The 22,187-nt window shown below is 51.7% G+C and overlaps 1 protein-coding gene across 1 annotated transcript in view; it reads right to left on the bottom strand.

Annotated features, from left to right (window-relative positions):
* Positions 1 to 22,187, bottom strand: part of STEAP3 (STEAP3 metalloreductase) — a 46,990-nt gene that overhangs the window by 6,669 nt on the left and 18,134 nt on the right. The window contains exons 2-4 of the mRNA XM_059704666.1: positions 11,077 to 11,576; positions 8,679 to 9,206; positions 2,379 to 2,543 (exon numbers count right to left, since the gene is read on the bottom strand). Coding sequence (XP_059560649.1) covers positions 2,379 to 2,543; positions 8,679 to 9,206; positions 11,077 to 11,576 — 1,193 coding nt within the window. The remainder of the gene's footprint in view (positions 1 to 2,378; positions 2,544 to 8,678; positions 9,207 to 11,076; positions 11,577 to 22,187) is intronic.

The following is a 22,187-nucleotide window of genomic DNA, read 5'->3' as shown; positions in this document are numbered from 1 at the left end:
TCCTCCGGCTTTCCTGGGCAGCCGGCGGCCAGCTTGTAATCTGCGGCTGCTTAAGGGAGCAACTTTCTGGTGAGAGGAGCAACGGCAGTCTGTTTTAATTGTGGACAAACCAGGCTCCCCGGGATACTCGGGCAGGAACAGGAAAATCCTAGCTTTGGGTGTGCGACTCAGGAGGATTAGTGGCCAATAAATGAAATTCTTTTTCCCCTCTAATGCCGGCATGTGTCAGCCCTGAGCATTCATCCTGGGGCCTGCTGAGATGAGCAGAGCCAGTGAGACTCAGAAACTGACTCACTTAGAAAAGAAACCGCCACAGCGCTGGCTGATTCTGAGCTGTGTAAGTGGTCCCTGTCAGGGGCGATGAATGGGTCACATGGAGCCCTGCACTCTCAGTGTCCCTCTTCGAATCCCGTACTCTGTCCTCACTGCAGAGAGAAGACTGCAACAGGTTTTCGTTGACAGTGGGGGTGGATACGATAGCTGCCCTCGGCCTGCCACCATAGCGGGGGCGGAATCCAGTCCTCGTCAGCTCCTTGCGTGGGAGGGGAGAGTTAACCCACCAACACCGGGAGCTTGCCACGCGTTCTGCCTGGGGAACAGTGGCAGATGCCAACCATGTGGAAAAAGTCCGTCTCAGATGTCCTTATCATTGAAACGTGGCTATGCCTGTCTTGTTCCTTGTCACACCCAGACCTCGCCTGATGGCTGGCATGCAGTAAGTGCTCAATAGACAGTTATTGAATGAATAAATGCATAAAGGACCTTTCGTCACGAGCAGCATTTCTCAAGTGTATTCTGTGGAGTGCAGACAGTGCTCAAAGAAGTCTGGTTATTGCCCTGGCTGGTTGGGCTCAGTGGATGGAGCGTCAGCCTGCAGATGAAAGCATCCTGGGTTCCGTTCCTGGTCAGAGCACATGCCTGAGTTGGGGGCTCAATCCCCAGTAGGGGGCGTGCAGGAGGCAGCTGATCAATGATTCTCTCTCTCCCTCTCCATTCCTCTCTGAAATAAATAAAAATACATTAAAAAAAGAAGTCTGGTTATCAAGGTTTGTGTTGTAGACATTATTAGAATCTCCAGGGTGCCAAAGTGCACTGTGTCTCTCTTGGGGGGGCAGCAAACCTTTTCTCAGATTCATTTGACTACAGACCTCCTTTTCTCTGGGTTTCTCACGGGAATGGGGTCCTTTGGGAGATGCTGTGTTACATCCGCTATAAACTGGCAATCCCGATGCTCACCTCCCAATGCTCGCCTCCAGTGCTCACCTCCCAATGCTCGCCTCCCAATGCTCGCCTCCCAATGCTCACCTCCCAATGCTCACCTCCCAATGCTCACCACCCAATGCTCACCTCCCAATGCTCGCCTCCCAATGCTCACCACCCAATGCTCACCTCCCAGTGCTCACCACCCAGTGCTCGCCTCCCAGTGCTCGCCTCCCAATGCTCACCACCCAATGCTCACCTCCCAATGCTCACCTCCCAATGCTCACCTCCCAATGCTCACCACCCAGTGCTCGCCTCCCAGTGCTCGCCTCCCAGTGCTCACCTCCCAATGCTCACCTCCCAATGCTCACCACCCAGTGCTCGCCTCCCAATGCTCACCTCCCAATGCTCACCTCCCAATGCTCACCTCCCAATGCTCACCACCCAGTGCTCGCCTCCCAGTGCTCGCCTCCCAGTGCTCACCTCCCAATGCTCACCTCCCAATGCTCACCACCCAGTGCTCGCCTCCCAGTGCTCGCCTCCCAGTGCTCACCTCCCAATGCTCACCTCCCAATGCTCACCACCCAGTGCTCGCCTCCCAATGCTCACCACCCAGTGCTCGCCTCCCAGTGCTCGCCTCCCAATGCTCACCACCCAGTGCTCACCTCCCAATGCTCACCTCCCAATGCTCACCTCCCGATGCTCACCTCCCAATGCTCACCACCCAATGCTCACCACCCAATGCTCGCCTCCCAATGCTCACCTCCAGGGTTACAGGACCCACAGGGCTGGGTTGAGAGGAGGTGCTGGGTGGTTAGCTAGGCTCACTCCTTGGCACACTGACCCCCCGCCAGTGATGTCCAGTGACTGCACATCATGAGGTTTGGTTTGGGAAGCTCAAGAATTGTGAAAATGATCCTGCTTAACCCAGGGCTCAGTGGTCTATTGCCTACTCTTCTCACACACTTGTATCTGCTTCCCCAGATGCCAGGAGAATGAGCTGGTCCCAGGCAGCCCTTTATCGGGCACTGGACTGGGCCCAGAAGCCTGGCACCTGACTGAGCAGTCCTGCTGTGTAGATGATCACAACCGAGGCCGTGTGCAAAGGGGGAGGTGCGGGCACACGCCAGGCGGGGGAGGCTGAGCTGAGGCTCACTGCCACAGCAGCCCTGCTTTACCTGAACGAAGCTGAACTCCCTCCAGTTCAGCGAGTTTGCGATGGACGGCAGGGAGGTGACAGCCAGCAGGGACAACGTGCCGAGGGCCAGCACTCCCAGGGAGAGGTAGATCTCCATCCGCCAGACATTCTCTTCAACCCAGAGGTGACTCTTGTTGGTCAAGACCTGATGGGGATGGAAGGGGAACGTGAACACCGTGCCCTGGGGTGCGGCGAGCGGTACCTTCAGATGCCAGACACGGAGTAACGGCCAGCCGCACGCAACACGGGCCTGGCTCTGCTCTAAGCGCTTTCAGGTGTCAGGCCATCTAAGTCTCACAGCCACCCACGAGGCCGAGGTCTCCTTCTCCCTGTCGTACAGAACAGGGAGACGAGGCAAAGAGACGAAGTTCCCTCCCCACAGTCACACCAGCTAGAGGCGGCGAGCTGGGATGGGACCCAGGCAGACTGGCCCGGAAAACCTGGGCTCCCTCCCTGGGGCTCTCACAGATCTGCCTGGGCCAGCCAGCCCGACGGTCACATGAGCCGGTGAGGGTCAGAGAAGTCAGCAGACAAGCAGACCCTGTGCACACGACCATGTCACCAAGTCCCCCAAACGAGGGAGGAACTCTCCTAGCTCGGAATCCCATCAGCCAGGTGGGCCCCTGTTTCTGCCACCTGCTTGCTCTCTGACCCTTTGCCTTCCTGGTCCCCCAACCTGCCCTGTCACTGCCTCACACTCAGGGCACACAGAGACACCCAGACACTAGCGCCCCAGCTCCCACCTTCCCACCCAGACCCCCATTTCTGTCGGAGGCATGTGGCTTTGGCTTACCACTGCCAGGCCACAGGGACTGACACACTCACCAAGCACCCTAGCAAGCACTTATAAAGCACCTACTGTGTATCACGCCTGGGCTGCAGAGCGCCCGGATACCTGTCCTCACAGAGCTCTGGGATTCCCCTGAGCTCCAGGGACACACGAATCAGGGTCCACGTGGGCCTGGAGGTTTCTACCCGCCTCCCCACCCAGCGTGTCTTTAGCTGAGCCTCCTCCCAGCCCAGCCGGCACTCAGGCACACAGCGCACACATGAGGAGCTTTTATCAAGGTCATTCCGTTAGAAGTGCCATTTGCCCCCGAGAGCAGGTGGCGGAGTCCTGGAAGCCGAGGTGTTCTCTGAGAAACACCGTGACGCGCTGGGGCTTTGTCCGGCCTGGGAGGAGGTCTTCCCATTCGGAACCGTGACAGCGCGCCAGCCACCAGGTCTCTGCTTCGCACAACAGTCACTCACACAGGCTTTTGAGAAAAAAAACCCCAGCCCAGTAACCAGATATAACATTAGAAAGTAATCTAGTGGGCTGAGCAGAATGCTTGAGTAGCTTACGAAAGTATAAAAACTGGAGAAAATGCCATCCATTGGGTACTGATCCTGCAATTTGAGAGAATGGCTGCGTCTGTTCTAATTTAGGGCAGGCTGGCCCACTCTGGCGTCTTTAAGCCTCAAAAGAACCAGGATCTGAGGATCTGGGGACACCGCTTCTCGTCCTGACAAGTCATGTGTGACCCTGGGCTTCCTTCGTCCACCTGAGCGCGCTGGCGAGGTCGCATCTAAAACCCTGGGACTGCTGCTCGCGGACTAGCTGGAGAGGTGGCTGACTCAGCACCGAGGGCAGACGGCATCTGCGTAACTGAGCCCAGAGAAGTCTTATCACACCCTCCTGCCTAACCACCGTGAGGTCCTGTAGGTGCAGGTTGTGCAGCGTCTGCTTCCTTCGTCACTGCCTGTGCATGGCGCTCAGATCAGGCAGCTCATGTCTCCAGTCGGAGTTTGGATGATTACACACACCCCACAGTTGCTTGCAAAATGTTTTGTTTTTCCCTGTGATACTTCCACGCTGCAGGGGTGCTGGGGAGGGTGGAGGGGGCTCATGAGGGAGCAGTGGGTGGTGTGGAGCCTGCGTGAGGATCTGGATCCAGCTGCCTTCCACAGCCGGTGAGTCTCGCCCAACCTACTGAACCCCAGAGCTGGACTCGGGGCTCCCAGTGACCAGCGCCACACATGCTGGAACACAGCTGACAGCTCTCCACTCCCCCTGGTAGTTCTCCCTCTAGAGCAGTGGTTCTCAACCTTGGCTGCACATTAGAATCACCTGGGAATCTTTTTTAAAATCCTGATTTCTGGGCTTCACCCTCCGGAAATTCTGTTTCTTTGTTACTAATGTTGTGGCCTCATCCCATAACAAAGAAACAGAATTTCCGGAGGATGAGGCCCAGAAATCAGGATTTTAAAAAAGATTCCCAGGTGATTCTAATGTGCAGCCAAGGTTGAGAACCACTGCCCTAGAGCTCATCAACGCAGCCACCTGGAGACTGATGAGAGTTGTTCATCAACAGAAGATACAATGGTGGCGGCAGTCACGTGGGATTTCCCTCCCCTGTAGGTTGCAGGGCCAGGAGGACCAGAGGGGCTGCAGCACCAGCCCCTCTCTGTGTCCCCAGGTGGCTGATGGATGGGATGAGAGTGGTGCCAGCCCGGAGGAGGGGGAGGCTGGATGTGGAAGGGCAGCCTGGGTGGTGGGGGATGGCCTCACAGTCCCAGGGCTGGATTCCATGCCAACTCTGCCTGGGGCAGCCTGGGGGCCCTGGCTAACGGCAGCGCTGTCTCTTTCTTACTGCGCTATCGCCAGGACTGAGAGGAGGATGTTCGTGGCACAGGTCGCAGGTGACTGGCACGCAGCAGGTGGTTGGTGTCAGTGGCCGGTGCTGTTGTTCCACTGAGACCCGGGCAGGTGGGCTGGCTCCTGCTCCAAGTTCCACATGGGCTCCTCTTAAGAGACACCTGGTGTTGGCTTTGTGTGGCCACGTTAACCATCAGCACTCAGTGAGCATGTGGTGGGAGTCTGTGTCACACACATAGGCCTCCAGCAGTGAAGGCCCAGTCATGGAGGAAGACAGACGTGCAAATGAGTGAGCACAGTGTTGCATGAGAAACATCACAGAAGTGTGCACAGCATGCATTTGATGGAGGTGAGCACGGAGAATGGGGGAGATGGGCTGGGAGCGACAGCAGGAGGGTTGGGAGGATGAGCAGGAGCTTGTCAGGCTGTCTCCAGGTGGGGAGCCCAGGCCCAGAGGAATGAGCTTTGCCCATTCACAGGACAGTGTGGGACCTAGTGGGACGGGTCACGGGAGCAGTGGGGAGACGCGGCTGGGTGAGGAGGCTGCAGGCTGAACAGTCTGTCACTACCCCAGGGCGGTGGGGTGTCGCTGAGCGCTCTTCAGCAGTGACATGGTCAAATGTGAGTTTTAGACAGTTCTCCCTGGCAGCCAAGATTAGATCCGGGGCAAGGGCGAGAAGAAAACTGTTGGTTAAACACTTTCTTTGATCCTGATCTTGAAATGCATTTCTAGGGAACCACACAGCACCCTAGAAATCACTGTGCAAATATCAGTTATTGTTCGTAGAAATACAGTCAACAAACATGGTCAGAGGTTTTCTCTGCAGCCGGGATGCAGCTCTGCCTCCAGGTTTGTGGCCTCAGGGGCGTGGTGGAAACCTTGCCTCCAGTACCCTGACTAGTGCGATCCCCTCCCGCAAAGGCCCACAGGGCAGCCGGGATGGTGAATGTGCACCCACCTGGAGGCCCTGAGGGGAGGCCCCAGGGCAGGATGGGAAAGCCACGCACCAGGCACCCGGAGGCCCTGCTGTGACCGGCTGACTGCAGAACAGCCTCGATGTCCCGTCTCAGCGCCTGAGAACAAGGCTGACCCGCAGACTCAGCATCTGCTAGAGCACCTCCCGGCCAGGCGGCTCACCACTCGGCAGCTCTGCTCTGTTAGCCCCGCCTTCCTCTACCCCCTCCCTGACATCACCCCTGCTCTGCCCTCCAGAGCTCTGCAGGCCAAGGTTAAGCCCATTTGTGTGACAGGCCTGCGCTACTCCTACTCGGAGAGTGATCCAGTCCTCTGGGAGTGATGGTTGCCTGGCAACCTGCGCCAGGGCCTCCAGCCCTAAGGGCTTTGGAACTCAGGGAAGCTGCTTGGCATGTGCCCGCTGTGCCCTACTATTTGCATGTTGGCAACACGGGGTGGGCATCCTGTCAGGAGAGCCTTGGCAGGGCGGAGAACTTAGGGAACGGCCGTGGGAGGCTGTGTGTGGGCTCGGGGGAGGAGCATTACCTTCATCCCCACCCCCTGCCTGAAATGCTTGCCACTCAGATCTGCCACCTCCTGGGCAGCGAACACGGTGCCAGTCCCAGAGGAGCCGCACAGAGCCGCCCTTTTTAGGAGAAAATATCATCAAAGAATCAAAAACGTTAGCACTAGGAGAGGCCTTGATCTACATCCACATCAGGGCCCTAGGACAAAAGAGGGGCTCTGGCCTTCAGAGCCTGCTGGTCCCCGCCCCAGCCGAGGGAAGGGACCATTGTGGCCCTCGAGTCAAAAAGTTTGCCCACCCCTGCCCCAGGACCTGGAGAGAAGGTGCTCAGGGAATGAATGAGATAATGACCTGAGTTCATCCACTCAACTCTTCATCTGGACTTGCTTCCCCTGCAGAAAGCGGTCTGGTTATGAGCATGGATCAGGGGGCGGCTGGATCTGAATCCCAGTTCTGCCACTTACTGGCTGTGTGACTTTGGTCAAGTTACTTAACTTCTCTGTGGCTCATATGCAACATAAAGGTAGTACAGCACACTGGCTTATAGGGGTGAGAGAAGGGTTAAATGAATTCACACTGAGGGTGTGAGGCCTTTACACTAGCACCTGGAACACAGCAAGCTCGTTTTAAAGGTTTGTGACTATAGTTTCCCCTTCCCCTCATTTCCAGCAGGCATCTTGCTCCCCTGCCTCGAGCGTGGCGTCCGCTTCTCCTATGAAAGGCCAAACCCACAGATGCGTGATGCCAGGAGTCCGAGGGTGGGAAGGGCGAGGGCATTGGAGAAGCTGCCAGCAGGGAGGCTGAGAATGAGCAGGGGCTGAAGTCTGTGGTTTAGACAGTGACCCAGCCTCGACTCGCGGTCCTGTTCTGGGATGTGGCCCAGCCACTGAGGGGATGGCGGGTGCACCTGGGGAGGGTGCAGTCCCTCCACAATCCCTGCACCCCCCTAGGCTGGAACAGAAACTGCAGGGACCATCAGGGCTGGAAAGAGGGACGGACGAGCAGTGTCTCACTGGCACCTGGGCCAGAGCCCGCTGGGTGACTGCCTGTGAACCCAAACACCAGTCCAGAGGGCAGGAGGTGGAATCAGGGAGGTCGGGGAACCTACAGAAAGACTGTGTCTCTTGCAGACCTGAGCTTGCGCCCCATGAGCTTGTCAGCCAGGAGAAGCTCAGGGGGCCTGCTTCTGTGGGTCCAGGTGCCAGCTGGTGCCGCCTGTGTTGCTACCTGCCTTGGCATGAAGGCCCCATTTCACAGGAATCCTGCTGGCAAGAGAGCAGCGTGTGGGTTCCTTAAGTGACTGAATACCCGCCCGCGCCCCCCCCCCCCCCTCACCATTCCTCCAGGTGCTCAGGCCAAAGCTCGGAGTTACCTTGACCACCTCCTGTCCATCACAAGTCTGTGTACCCGCCTCAATGCCATCCTGCCCCTCCACTTCTGCACCAACAGCCAGAGTGAGCCAGTGGCACCATCAGCTGGATCCTCACTCCTCTACTAAAAGCCTTCGCTGGCTCCCTCAGCCTCGCGGGCTTCCCTGGTCTGGCTCCAACCCGTCAGGCCTCACCCACCGCCCCCTCCCTTGGGTCCAGCCACAAGGGCCCCCCTGGCTGCTCCTCACATGTGCCAGGCAACCCCCCTGCCCCCCCCCCCCCCCCCGGCCTCTGCTCTGGCTGCTCCCTGCTTCTCCTCCGCCTCCCCCTCAGCAAGGCCTCCTGACCACCCGTTACAACTGTACCCCACCCCTGGCCCCTGCTTAATTTTTCTCCTTAGCTCTCAGACCTCCTAAAAGTCCTCTGTAACTTACTGCAGTATGTGGCTAAGTCCCCTGCCGGACTGTGCCCATGACAACAGGGATTTTCATAGTTGGTTCACGGATACTCAAAATCTTGGACAGCAGCATGTGGGCTCTGCCGGGTCAGGGCAGAATCCACAGAAGACGACAGGCACACTGACCCGGCACGTACTGTGTACCGGGCTTCCCCCCGCGACCCCTCAGCCCTGCTATGGCCTATGGATAGGTGCCACTGTCCCCATTTGTCAGGTGAGGAAGCTGAGGCCTGAGCCTTTGCAGGTTGTCTCCTCAGCCCGGGATGCCCTGCCGCTCACCGTGACTGGCGGGTCACACCCACGGGCACGGCTGGCCTTGGTGACAGGACTGTACCTGCTTGATGGCGAGGTTGACGAGGTCATAGCGGTAGGAGATGCGCACGGGCAGGCAGACGCTGTAGAGGGCGTGCAGGGCGGCGCAGAAGAAGCTGAGCAGGCCGATCTGCTTGCGGTGCTGCAGCCAGTGGTCCAGCCAGTCGGGGAAGCGGCGGTACTTGGTGCCGCGCCACAGCTGCAGGGCGGCCGCCAGGATGCCGGGCAGGTAGACCAGCGACAGCAGCACGTAGGCCACGCACGGCAGCGACGTGTTGACCACGGACAGGGGGAGCTTGTAGAACTTGCTCTTGCCCTCCTGCACGTAGGGCTGCAGCACATCCCGGATGAAGTTGTAGGCGTAGAAGAAGATGAAGAGCCCCAGAGCCAGGATGGCGGGCACCTTCCAGCTTGGGAGGAGGTGCAGAGGCCTGGCCTCCAGCTCCCGGGCCGCGGCCAGGGACCCCATGTCCACGGGCATGAAGCCCATGGCGTGCGCCAGCTCTGAGACGACACGCTTGGCTTCTGGCTGGTCACCACAGATGGGCACCTGCGGAGGGAGGCGAAGGGGAATCAGACCGGGTCACAGGCCACTGGCGTGGGCAGAGCCGCAGAGAGCATCAGGGCCAAACTCCCCACTGAGCAGCTGAAAAACTGAGGCCCAGTGGTGCCAGTTAACAGTATAGCTGGGCACAGAGGTGGCTCTGACACTCAGCAATGCCCAGCAATGCCCACTACTCAGGGGAGCACCGGGCCCCCCGAGCAGTGAACGTGTCGCCCAGTCATTACCATCAGCCTCCACAGTGCTCCCTGGGAATAGCCGCATCGAGGACTGTGCTCTCGAGGGCACTTGACAATTGGGCTCTACATGTAGCTGGGAGTGCAGCTCTACCCCTCAGTCCAGATTGTCCCTTTTGATCCTGTTCCTCGGCCCCCATGACCCTCAGCCAACACACTCCAGCCTGTTCATGGCTCCCCACCGTGAGCTCACATGCACGCACCCTGGTTCTGTCCCTAAACCCTCCATGGGCCTTACGACACTGCTATGGTCAGCATGTTCTACCAACACTGACTCAGCACATACTGTGTACCGGGCTTTACCCCTGCCCAGCACACTGTCCCCATTTTTCAGGTGAGGAAACTGAGGTCTATGCCTTTGCAGGTGCCTCCTCAGCCCGAAACGCCCTGCTGCTCACTATGCACAACAACATGATGTGGGCAAGGCCAAGGCGAAGGCCCAGGCCGACCTCAAAGGCTCCCCCAGCCAGCCGCTAGCTCTATTTCCTCCAAGCCCGCCACCCCCACTCACCCCCTGTTCCTGGCCTGTCCACACGTCCACACGTGGGAGCCCTAGGAGGCAAGCTACTCTCCCCAGCCTGGCATGCAGCTGTGCAGCGGCATCTGGCCTGAACTCAGTGGCGGGAGTTCTCACACATATGTGGGTCCTGGCCCCTTCCTCCAGGAAAATGCTTGGCCTCTTGGTATTAAACACTACCTGGTCTTGGTAAGAGCTCCTCCTGCCAAGAACTGTGTGCAGCTCGGGCCGTTCTCCGGAGCCATTTTCCACCCTCAGAAAAGCCTGCTAGTGACTATTTTGAGAAATCCGCTCAGTTCCGGGAAGCCCTCTGAATAAATGGGTGAAACTAGGGGACATACACACTTCCTCAGGGCTTGGCACATGAGTGTGTTCCTTTCCTTCTTCTGAGTCCAATTCTAAAAGCAAAGTTTCTTCCCTTCTTGACTCTAAACCAGGGGTGGGCAAAGTTTTTGACTCGAGGGCCACAATGGGTTCTTAAACTGGACCGGAGGGCCGGAACAAAAGCATGGATGGAGTGTTTGTGTGAACTAATATAAATTCAAAGTAAACATCATTACATAAAAGGGTACGGTCTTTTATTTCAATAGTTTTATTCATTTCAAACGGGCCGGATCCGGCCCACGGGCTGTAGTTTGCCCACGGCTGCTCTAAACATAAAAAAAGGCATCGGCTGGAGGGGTCAATGGTGGTGGTGGGGGGAGGAGGGCATATGTAATACTTTCAATAATAAAGACTTATTTAAAAAATAAAAAAATACAAAAGGCAAGCCATCAACCTTTTCCTCCTTGCTCCCTAGGTAAGCAAGTTACCATAGAAAAAGAATATGAATTTCAGATTCACAGGAAATGGGTTCAAATCCTAGCTCGCCAATGGTGGGGCCTGGTGTAAATTCATCAATATCTCTGAGCCTCAGTTTCCTGTCTGTGAAATGGAACTGCACAGTGATGTGAGATGAGCTGAGAAAATGAGCACAAAGAGCCTGGTGTGCTGAGGACCCTCAAGGAAAGCTAGCCATTATATTGATTGTCATGATGGTTGTTATCTCCCTCCCCTCCTCCCTCCCCTCCCCATCTCCCCCTGTCCCCCCCGCCCCCGCACCTACCTGCCTGTTCCCATCCCTTGGGCCAGCCTGCAGGGTCCAGGCAGAGATGACGTTGAAGGCCTTGACCACTGTGCAGGTGGGGAAGAGGGCGGCCAGGTACTCAGCATTGGACTCGCGGTGCTGAAGGTGCTCCTGCTCCGTGGGGTTGCTCACGTCCACCAAGATCTTGCCGGCTAGCTGGCTGCTGAGCCCACACAGCGAGGAGTAGTGTTCCCGGAACACGGCCACAAAGATGACCTCAGAGGAGTCCACCGCCTCCACCTGGAACACCACTTGTGCTGCCGCGGGGAACAGCCCAGCCGTGCGTTTGGGGTTGCGGCTTCCCACCACCACGCCGAAACCAGAGCGCACCAGGCGTGCGGCCAGGGACCGGGCAAAGTCCCCAGTGCCCAGGATGCCCACTTTGGGGGCCCCACTGGCAGCCTCGGCAAGGCTGGCATCACTGTCCACCAGGCGACGGCTGATCAGCGGCTTGTCCATCTCTCCTGGCGTATTGGTGGCTGGAAGAGAAAACAGGGGCCTGGTCAATGGAGGGCTCCTGGACTGCCCTTCCTGTCAGCTCTGTCTCTTGTTCACTGCATGGTGGTCGAACATTCACACAACAGGCCTTATGAGTGCTAGTGGTGCCAGCATGGAGCCACAGGCTGAGTGAGACTCAGCCCCTCCCTGAGGAGGGCACATGTGCAGGAAGAGGAGGGGGAAGGACCTCTGCCCTCCACCCTGTGTCCTTCCTGCTAAATTATTTCTTTGGGACAAATGCGCAGCGTGAGAGTGCTGAGTGAGGAGGGTACGGGATTTCCAATACCATGCGAGTCAATGCCATGCTTACTTTCGAAGGAGTATGTGGTGGACAGTGTTACTATCCATAGTGACTGTTTACCCCTCCTCACCATCGCTGGGTGTTATCTGTGATTGCCAGGAAGGGCAGGCATGGTCCTCTGCTTGGCTACATTTTGCATTTTGGAATGGTACCTATGGTGCTCTTCCTTAAGGAGATGGTGAACAGCTTGAAGGCAAGGACCTCATCTTATGTGACTTTGGATCTCACCACTTGTCACAGGGCCAGTGCTCAATATTTGCCGGATGAATGACTAAATACTGAAGTGCTACTCGAAGGGTCAGGGAGGCTGGGTCATGACTTTGAATGGGATCTCCCTCACTGAGCCTGAGGGATGAGTGGACATGGGCGAAACCCTGGACTTGAACCAGGAGTTACCAGGAGCTTATAGTAAACTTATTGGGAAAAATTATATTTTAATTGTTACCAAATTCTAACTGGAATTTGCTATTTCCTTATGCATGAAAGTAAGCAACAAACCACAGCAGTATTCATAGTGAGTTTGTCACCCATACTGACCAATGTGACAGCACAAATTTAATTGTAAAAGAGTTTTCCAAATACTGCTTAAACTCATCACTAATTTTAAATCACTGTAAAGAAGAGCACCTAAATATATAAAGCAAATACTAGCAGATCTGAAGGGAGAAACGGACAGCGATACAGTTCCCACTTTTGCCAATAGATAGATCATCAGACAGAAAATCAGCATGGACACATTGGCCAGCCCTGTGGCCTCCTCATGTGTACTGGAACATTCCTCAGGACAGATCATATGTTAGGTCACAAGACAAATCTTAACAAATTTAAGAAGGTTGAAATCATATCAAGATTTTTTTCTGACCACAACAGTATGACACTAGAAATCAATAATAGAAAGCAAACTGGAAACTTCACAAGTATGTGGAAATTACACAACACACCCTGAACGACCAATGAGTCAAAGAAGAATACAAAGGGAAGGGAAAAAAAATATTTTGAAACAAATGAAAATGGAAACCAAAAACTTGTGTAATGCAGCAAAAGCAGTTCTAAGAGGGTTATTAATAGTTTAGTGCCTACATTAAGAAAAAAATCTCAATCAATTTAACACCTCAAGGAACTAGAAAAGGAACAACAAACTAAGTCCAGAGTTAGCTGAAGAGATAAAAAGATCAGAGTGAAAATAAAGAAAATACAGGCGAGAAAAACAGTAGAAAAAAATCAACAAAACTGAGACCTGTTTTTTTAAATCTCCAAGGGAGCCGGTTTCCCTTCGTCTACGACAGTGTAAATGTTACAGGCAACATAAGCAGAGTGAGACCTGTGTTTGTTTTTAATTGACAAATATTTAGTGAGACTAAAGAAAGAGAGATAAAAAATAAATTAAATAAAAAATAAAAGAGGAGAACCTTAGCCAGTTTGGCTCAGTGCTTAGAGTGTTGGCCTGCAGACTGAAGGGTCGCAGGTTCAAGTCCAGTCAAGGGCATGAACTTCGGTTGCAGCTTGATCCCTGGCCCAGTCAGGGCTTGTGCAGGAGGCAACCAATCAATGTGTCTCACATCAATGTTTCTTTCTCTGGGTCTCTGCCCTTCCCCCTTCCACTCTCTCTAAAAATCACTGGGAAAAATACCCTCAGGTGAGGATTCACAAAACAAAATAAAAAATAAATAAATAAACAAATAAGTAGAGAAATTACAACTGATACTATAGAAATATAAAGGGTCATAAGAGACTATTATGAACAATTATATGCCAACAATTGGGTGACCCATAAGAAATGAATAAATTCCTAAAAAAATATACAATCTACCAAGACTGATCATGAAGAAACAGAAAATCTGACAGGCCAATAATGAGTAAGGATATTGAATCAGTAATTTAAAACCTTCCCCAACAAAGAAAGGGCCCAGGACTGATGACTTCACTGGTGAATTCTACAAAATATTTAAAGAAGAATTAATGCCAGCCATGGCCTGTTTTGTTCAGTGGTTAGAGCGTCGGCCCTTGGACCCAAGGGTCATGGGTTTGATTCCAGGACAAGGGCATGTACCTCAGTTGCAGGTTCCCCAGCCCTGATAGGGCCATGTGTGGGAAGCAACCAATCAATGTGTTTCTCTCACATCAATGTTTCTCTCACCCCCTCCCTTCTACCCTTTCTGAAATGGAAAAATATCCTTGAGTGAGGATTAACAAACAAACAAAAAAGCAAAAAGAAAACACACAAAAATAATTAATGCCAGTTCTTTTCCAACTCTTCCAAAAAATAAGGACACTGCATAAAGAGAAAATTACAGGACAATATCGCTGATAAAAAAAATCCTCAACAAACTTATTAGCAAAAAAATTCAACAGCATATTGAACAATCCTGTACCATGATCAAGTGGGATTTTATCCCTGGCATGCAAGGATGTTTCAACATCTGCAAACCAATAAATGTGATAACCCCATTAACAGAATTAGGGATAAAAATCATATGACCATCTCATTAGATGCAGAAAAGAGCATTTCTCCTTTCATGATAAAAACTCTTAAGAAAATAGGTATAAAAGGTATGCGCCTCAACACAATAGAAGCCATATACAACAAGTCCACACCTCACACCATACTCAATGATAAAAAGCTTATTTTAAGATCAGAAATAAGACAAAGATGCCCGCTCTTGCCACTTCTATTCAATACAGTCCCGGAAGTTCTAGCCAGAAAAATCAAACAAGAAAAAGAAATAAAAGGCATTCAAATTGAAAAAGAAGGAAAATTATGACTAGTTGCAGATGACATGATCTTACATATAGAAAACCCTAAGGACCCTACCAAAAATTTGTTAAAGGTAAAAAACTAATTCAGTTAAGTTGCAGGATACAAAACTCAATGTACAAAAATCAGCTGTAGTTCTAGATACTAATAATGCACTATCTGAAAAAGAAATTGAAAAAAAATCTCATTCACAATACCATCAAAAATAAAATAAAAAAATACTTAGGAATAAATTTAAGCAAGGAGGTGAAAGATCTGTACACTGAAAACCGGAAACATTGATGAGAGAAATTGAAAATATAAACACACTAATAAATGAAAAGATAGCCGTGTTCATGGGTCAGAAGAATATTGTTAAAATGTCCATACTACCCAAAGTGATCTACGAGTCCAAAACACTATTAAAATTCCAATGACATTTTTCACAAATATAGAGAAAATAATCCTGCAAATAGCTAAAGCAATCTTGAGCAAGAACAAAGCTAGAGGCATCTTACTCCCTGATTTCAAACTATATTACAAAGCTATGGTAATCAAAATACTGGAATAAAAATAGACACATAGACTAACGGAACAGAATAGAGAGCCCAGAAATAAACACACATATAAAGTCAACTAATCTTTGACAAAGGTGCCAAGAATACACAATGGGGAAATGACAGTCTCTTTAATAAATGGTGTTGGGAAAACTGCATATCCTCATGCAAACGAATGAAATAGAACTTTTGTTTCAAACCATATACAAAAATCAGCTGAAAATGGATTAAGGACTTAAATATAAGACCTGAAATTGTATAACTCCTAGAAGAAAGCATAGGGAAAAGATCCTTGGCATTGGCCTTGATAATGATTTTTTTTTTTTTTGGATTTGACACCAAAAGCACAGGCAAACAAAAGTAAAACCAAACAAGTAGGACTACATCGAACTAAAAAGTCTTTGCACAGCAAACAATCAACAAAATGAAAAGACAACCTATGGAATGGGAGAAAATATTTGTAAATAAGTTATCTGGTAAGCTTATATCTTATACACCCAGTTATATGTATCTGATAATCTCCAAGAAACTTATACAACTCAAAAAAAGAGACAAATAAACGGGCAAAGGACCTGAATATACATTTTTCCAAAGAAGAAATACAAATGGCCAATAGGTACATGAAAAGATGACCAACATCACTAGTCATCAGGGAAATGTAAATAAAAACTGTTAGAATTATCAAAAAGTCAAAAGATAATAAATGTTGGCAGAGATGAGGGAAAAAAGGGAACCTTGTATGCTGTTCATAGGAATGTAAATTAGTACAGACAATACAGAAACAGTATGGAGGCTCCTGAAAAAATTAAAAATAGAACCATCATATGAGCCAGTAATCCCTCTTCTAGGTATTTATCCAAAAGAAATAGAATGAATATATATATATATTTAAATGTTTTTATTGATTTCAGTGAGGAAGAGAGAGGGAGAGAGAGAGAGAAACATCAATGATGAGAGAATAATTGGTTGGCTGTCTCCTGCAAGCCCCACACTGGGGATTGAGCCTGAAACCTGGGCATGTGCCCTGACCTGGAATTGAACTGTGACTTTCTGATTCATAGGTTGATGTTCAACCACTGAGCCATGCCAGCCGGGCTAGAATCACTATTTTGAAGAGAATTCTGCACCCATGTTCATTGCAGCAAGTACTCACAGGAGCCAAGATATGGGAACAACTTGAGTATCTGTTGATGGGTGAACAGATGAAGAAGATGTGGTACATGTACGCAGTGGGATATTATTCAGCCTTAAAAGAGAAGGAAATCCAGGGCGGCCACTGGGCCACGCACTGAGGTTAACCATAGCCACACCCGCCACTGCGAGCTGGTGCCTTTCAGCCTCTGTCCCAGAGCCTTTAAATGGGGACTCTAGTTACACCTTTCCACATGGGTTGCTGTGAGATGAAAGGAGGAAATTCGTGCACAAGCTCAGAGCCCTCTCTTCTGATTGGCGCATGTGCTGGTGTGTGCCCGAGCTGTTCTCTGGGGTGCTTCATGGGCAGCGGGCAGGTCTCAAAATTCTTTTGCCCTCCCAGTGCCCAGATCAAGGCCTGCCGCTGGTGTAGACTACTTCTGGCTTTGACCTGGCTCCCAGGGTGTTCTATTTACAGATCTGGGGGAGGGAGATGGGAGGGGATCAAATTGCTGCTGGGTGGGCTGAGTCCCAGCCTACCCACAGACCTGCCCCCGCCCCTCCCCCTCCCAAGCTTCCAGCAAAAAACCAGAGACCCAGGCCTGCAGGAGCCCCAACCGCAGGTCCTAGCCCCTCTGGGTCTCTGCCCGGCTCACCCGTCCCCTCCCACTTCCCGGCAGAGGCATGGCAAGGCTGTTTGTGGCTGGGAGCCACGCCTGGCCCATGGCCTGCCTGCCAGCTCCTGCCAGCTCCCGGGCAGGCCACTAATGGCGGGCAGTCCCCACACGGCCACCCTGCGGCCTCTTCTGCAGGGGCAGCAGACAACCCTCAGGCTGAAGCGGCTGGGCGGGCAGCTGCCACAAAGCGGTCACTGTGGGTGGGGACCGAGGGTAGCTGGCTGTGGCGCCCTGCAGCTAGATGGAGAGAAGGCCTTCAGGCCAAGTGGGCTGACGGAGCTAATATTTCTGGCCCAGGCTGGCCATGGGGCAGAGAGAGGACAGGGCACAGTTCTTGTCCTCATGCGGCCCACAGTTACCTTCAACCTTTATTTTTAAATGTTATCTGGTAGTAAAATTAAGTTTGGGGGATACATTCCTATTATTGCTACATTTATGGATAAGTTAAATATATTTAAAATGTATAATCTGTGCACTATAATGTGATATACAGAATAAATCAGATAGAAACAAGAAGAAATGTAAAGGGATAAGGCTAGAATGTAAATAGACATAGAAGCTCTCAGTTTCCTTAATCCATGGGGAGTCCGCGCCCATTCTGCAGACCTGTGCCCAAAGAGAGAGCCAGGCACAGGAGGAAGTTGAACAAGGTCTCCTGAGAAGAGGGCGCTGGCTTCAGAAGGGGGAACTGGGCGGGCTGGCCTGAGCTGAGCCTTGAGGGATGTGGGGATGAACCAGGAAAAAGCGCTCCTGGAAGAGGGCCTGTGGCTGGAAAGGGCAGTGCGCAGGGACCCACCAGGGCTCGCCTCCCTGGGGCAGACTGGTGTGTGCCCACGCCAGCACCAGGGCCTCAGCAAAAGCCATAAATGAAAACACAAATTCTTACACAGACTGTTGTTTAAGCCTAAAAAGTGCAGAGCTGAAAGGAGTAATCTGAGAGGCCGAAACTCTGGGTCCTATCCGATGATTTCCTCACCTGCAGACTCCATAAGTCCTCCTCTCTCTAGCCTCAGTTTCCTCATCTGTACCAAAGGAGTGCCTACAGCTGCCCAGCTGTCCTCAGTGGGCACAGCGAGGGCTGTCACACCTGAGGCGTTGCTCTGTGGCTGGAGACTTCTCTGAAGTCCTTGCCTGCTGGCTCGCATGCTTGTCCGCCTTCCCGCCCTCCTGTCACCTTGGGGAGGGCAGAGGTCGCTGTGTTTGCTCCATGCTGTACCCCTGGCACCCAGCACTGTCCTGGCACATGGTAGGGGGTTCCATGAAGGCACACATCTCTGGAACTTACAGCTTCAAAACTCACTCTATCCTTGGGGAACAAAAATCCTTTCAAAATGCAGTGTATCTTTCAAGAGAAGGCAGTCAGATCCTCACCCAAAAGGCAGGGATCACCCAAGCTGAAGAGATGTTCGTGGGTCTTGTCTTCTGTTTTATAGAACCTGCTCTCAACAAGGGAGGGTGCCAGGACATTTATCACAGCTGTCTGTCTGCCTCTTGCCCCCCCTTTCTATTGAATGTATTGGGATGACACTGGTTAACACAATTATGCAGGTTTCAGGTGCACAATTCTATAATACATCATCTGTACACTGTATTGTGTGTTCACCACCCCCAGTCAAATCTCTTTCTATCACCAAGCTGGCTTGCCTCTTAAAATCTCCCCTCTCCCCACCCAAGTCCTGCTAATTTGCTGTGAACAAGAAATATAGGCAACACGCCATCCAGAAAGTAAAAACACAACCCACAGAAAGAGAGAAAAATTTGGCAAATTTTGTATCTGATAAAGGACTTGTTTCTAAATAGATAAAGAACTCTTACAACTAAATATTTAAAAGACAGCCCTGGCTAGGTAGCTCTGCTGGTTGGAGCACTGTTCTGATACAGTTTAGGTTTTGGGTTCAATCCCCGGTGAGGGCACACACAGGAATCAACCAGTGGATGCATGGATGAGTGTTAACAACAAATCAATGTTTCTCTCTCTCTCATCAATGAATAAAAATTAAAAAGAAAGCCTTGCCTCGTGGCTCAGTGGTTGAGTGTTGACCTATGAACCAGGACAGGAGGTCACGGTTTGATTCCTGGTCAGGGCATGTGCCCGGGTTGTGGGCTCCATCCCTGATCGTGCAGGAGGCAGCCATTCAATGATTTTTCTCTCATCATTGATGTTTCTAACTCTCTCTCCCTCTCCCTTCTCCTCTGAAATCAATAAAGATATTTTGAAACTTTTAAACAGAAAGAGGCAAATGTTAAAAGGACAAGTAACCTATATAAAAAGGGGCAAAGGACTTGAATAGACACTTCTCCAAAGAAGACACACAAATTGGCAAGAAGCACATGAAAAGATGCTCCACAATGCAAATTAAAACCATGCGGTACTTCTTCACACCTACGAGGATGCTATAATCAAAAAGAGAAATAATAACAAGTGTTGGTAAGGATGTAGAGAAGTCAAAACCTGCATCCACTGCTAGTGGGAATGTCAAGTGGTGCAGCAACTGTGGAAAAGAGTCTGGCGGTGCCTCAAGGGTTAAACAGAGTTTCTGTGTGTCCCAGCAATTCCGCTCCCAGGTATATACCCAAGAGAAATGAAAACATATTTCCACACAAAAATGTGAACATCAACATTCCTAGTAGCGTATTCATAATCCCCGAACATGCTTTGAGTGAGAGCTTCAGGACTCTTCATGAGCTTAATGTGTGGGTTTTGGACATTCATGTTGGTGGTTCTACAATCTTCCGAAGTTATTCCCTAGCTGTTTCCCACATATTTGAGGCTTCTAAGCCGCATGACCTTCAGAAAAGTGAGGCTTACATAATCAACACTATTAACTGTTGTTGTAGGGGAGGCGGTACAATAGGCTAAGCAAGCCTCTCAGCTTCTGAATGGGCCTGCAGCTTTTGCTCACACAGATACTTCTCTGTACTTCACCTCACGCAAGCAGATAGCCATTCCAGGGTCACATGGGGCGGCTGGCAGATAAGGGTGCTGAGGTCTGAGCCCAGCCCACCCAGCTCCCCGGTCTGGTAAGAGGGTGGGGGAAGGTATTATTTGCCAATTACCCAAGTGGCTGAGGATTTACAGAGCACACAGCTGCAAAGCTGCTAGGTGGGGCCTTAGGTCCGAGTCATTCCCCTTTCCCCACCCAACTCACCCCCTCTTTAATTAGACAGAGAATCAGCCCTGAGAGCCAGCCAGCTCCCCACAACGCAGCCACAGGGTGTGGGCTCAGGAAAACGCATGATGAGCTGGATTTACTCAGCATCAGGCCCCTTGGAAATGGCAACACAGGCCAGGGAGACACAGGCTTGGAGGCAGCGGGGTCGAATTGCAGCCTTACACTGAGGGGCCGGGGGCCTCGGCAAGTCACTTTACCTCTCTGAGCCTCGGTTTCCTCATCAGTACAAGAGAGTGATGTTGCTGTAATGAGCTATAGTACGATCATATCAGATAAGCTGCCACGGTCTGAGCCTATTTTCACTCATTTTCATTGTGTTCCTCTCTATCTAGAATTTTTCAAAACCTCTTGTCTGTGTAAAGCAGAAATAGATGCTCCTAAATCAATACATGATGTTCCCTGCTGAATGGAAAAACTGGCTCTAAAATTTTCTAAAAATGTGCGCTGAGATAATGGCCTGGTGGTTCGCACACATTTCCCACCAGGGCAATTGAAGACATTGACTTGCTGCCATTTGTGACCCAGGGAGTGGGAAGGGAGGGGCGGTGGGACAGGTAGGGGTTACTCTAGGGCAGTGATGGCGAACCTTTTGAGCTCAGCGTGTCAGCATTTTGAAAAACCCTAACTTAACTCTGGTGCCGTGTCACATATAGAAATTTTTTGATATTTGCAACCATAGTAAAACAAAGACTTATATTTTTGATATTTATTTTATCTATTTAAATGCCATTTAACAAAGAAAAATCAACCAAAAAAATGAGTTCGCGTGTCACCTCTGACACGTGTGTCATAAGTTCGCCATCACTGCTCTAGGGAGAGGCTAGGCCAGGGGTGGGCAAACTCTTTGACTTGTGGGCCACGATAGGTTCTTAAACTGGACCGGAGGGCCGGAACAAAAGCATGGATGGAGTGTTTGTGTGAACTAATACATGTTAACACTGCTGCTGGTGAAGAAGTGGAGGGGAGAGCAAGAGAACCCTCCGCTCTTTCGGCTCCGTGGGCTGTAGTTTGCCCACGGCTGGGCTAGGCCATGGGCCCTGTGAGGCCTCTAGGGGCAGCTAGTCCCAACATCTGGCTCCTTGCCAAGACGGCCCTCATGCCATGGGGGTCTCCAGGCCACCCATCCTGGCCAGGACCCCCAGCTCCTGGGCCAAACCATGCCAGCTGCCTCTCGGCCTCCATCCCTTTGAGAGCAGCTCCTTTCCCGCTGACAGTATTTCATTCTTTCCTGTCTGCCTCCTCCCTGGACTCCAAGCTCCGCCAGGGAGGGCTGAAGTCAAACTCACTTGGCACCCCGTACTTGGCCCCATGTCTGGCATGCACTGGAGTCACCTGGAGGGCTTGTGAAAATGTGTTGCTGGGCTCCATCCCCAGAATCTCTGGTGCTGCTGGTCCCAGGGCCACACTCTGAAAACCACTGCAGTAGATGCTCAATGAAGGTCTGTGCAAAGCATTGAATGAATGAAATCACTTGCAAGAACCACTCCACATCGCCCTTTTCCTGGGTCCTCACACTCAGGCTCCTCCTCTAGCCCTCCTGACCCCAGGACCCAGCAGCAGTGCTCTCTCCCTGTGCTCCTTTAGGTCTTGAGGGTCAGAGCTGGGTCTTTATGGTGAGGAGAAAGCAGTCAGGATAATGGCAGCCTTCTTGCTGAGCCAGTGAGGCCAACGCCACAGGGATGCTCCCATAGCCCGCGCCCCCCCGCCTCCTGTGCATGGGTCGTTAGGCCCACTGCAGGCTGAGGGAGAACAGAGGAGTGGTACGAGGAGACATCATAGATCCTGGGGACCCCAACACCCCAACTAGGGAGATCTTCACCGAAGACCGAGTTCCCCAGATGACCAAGAATTCAGATGGCCTTACTCTACATGCAGGACTCTCTCACTACCGACGGCTGGGCCTGGAAGAGCTGCTCACTGGAGCAAGTCATCACCAGCCACTGCCAGCAGAGGCAGGAGGGAGGGCAGTGCTGGCTGGGAAGGGGAAGGAGGAAGGCCCAGTGGTCAGCACCAAGGCCA

The sequence above is a fragment of the Myotis daubentonii genome, chromosome 7, assembly GCF_963259705.1.
Source record: "Myotis daubentonii chromosome 7, mMyoDau2.1, whole genome shotgun sequence".
NCBI lineage: Eukaryota > Metazoa > Chordata > Mammalia > Chiroptera > Vespertilionidae > Myotis > Myotis daubentonii.
This window is presented reverse-complemented; position numbering and strand designations above follow the sequence as displayed.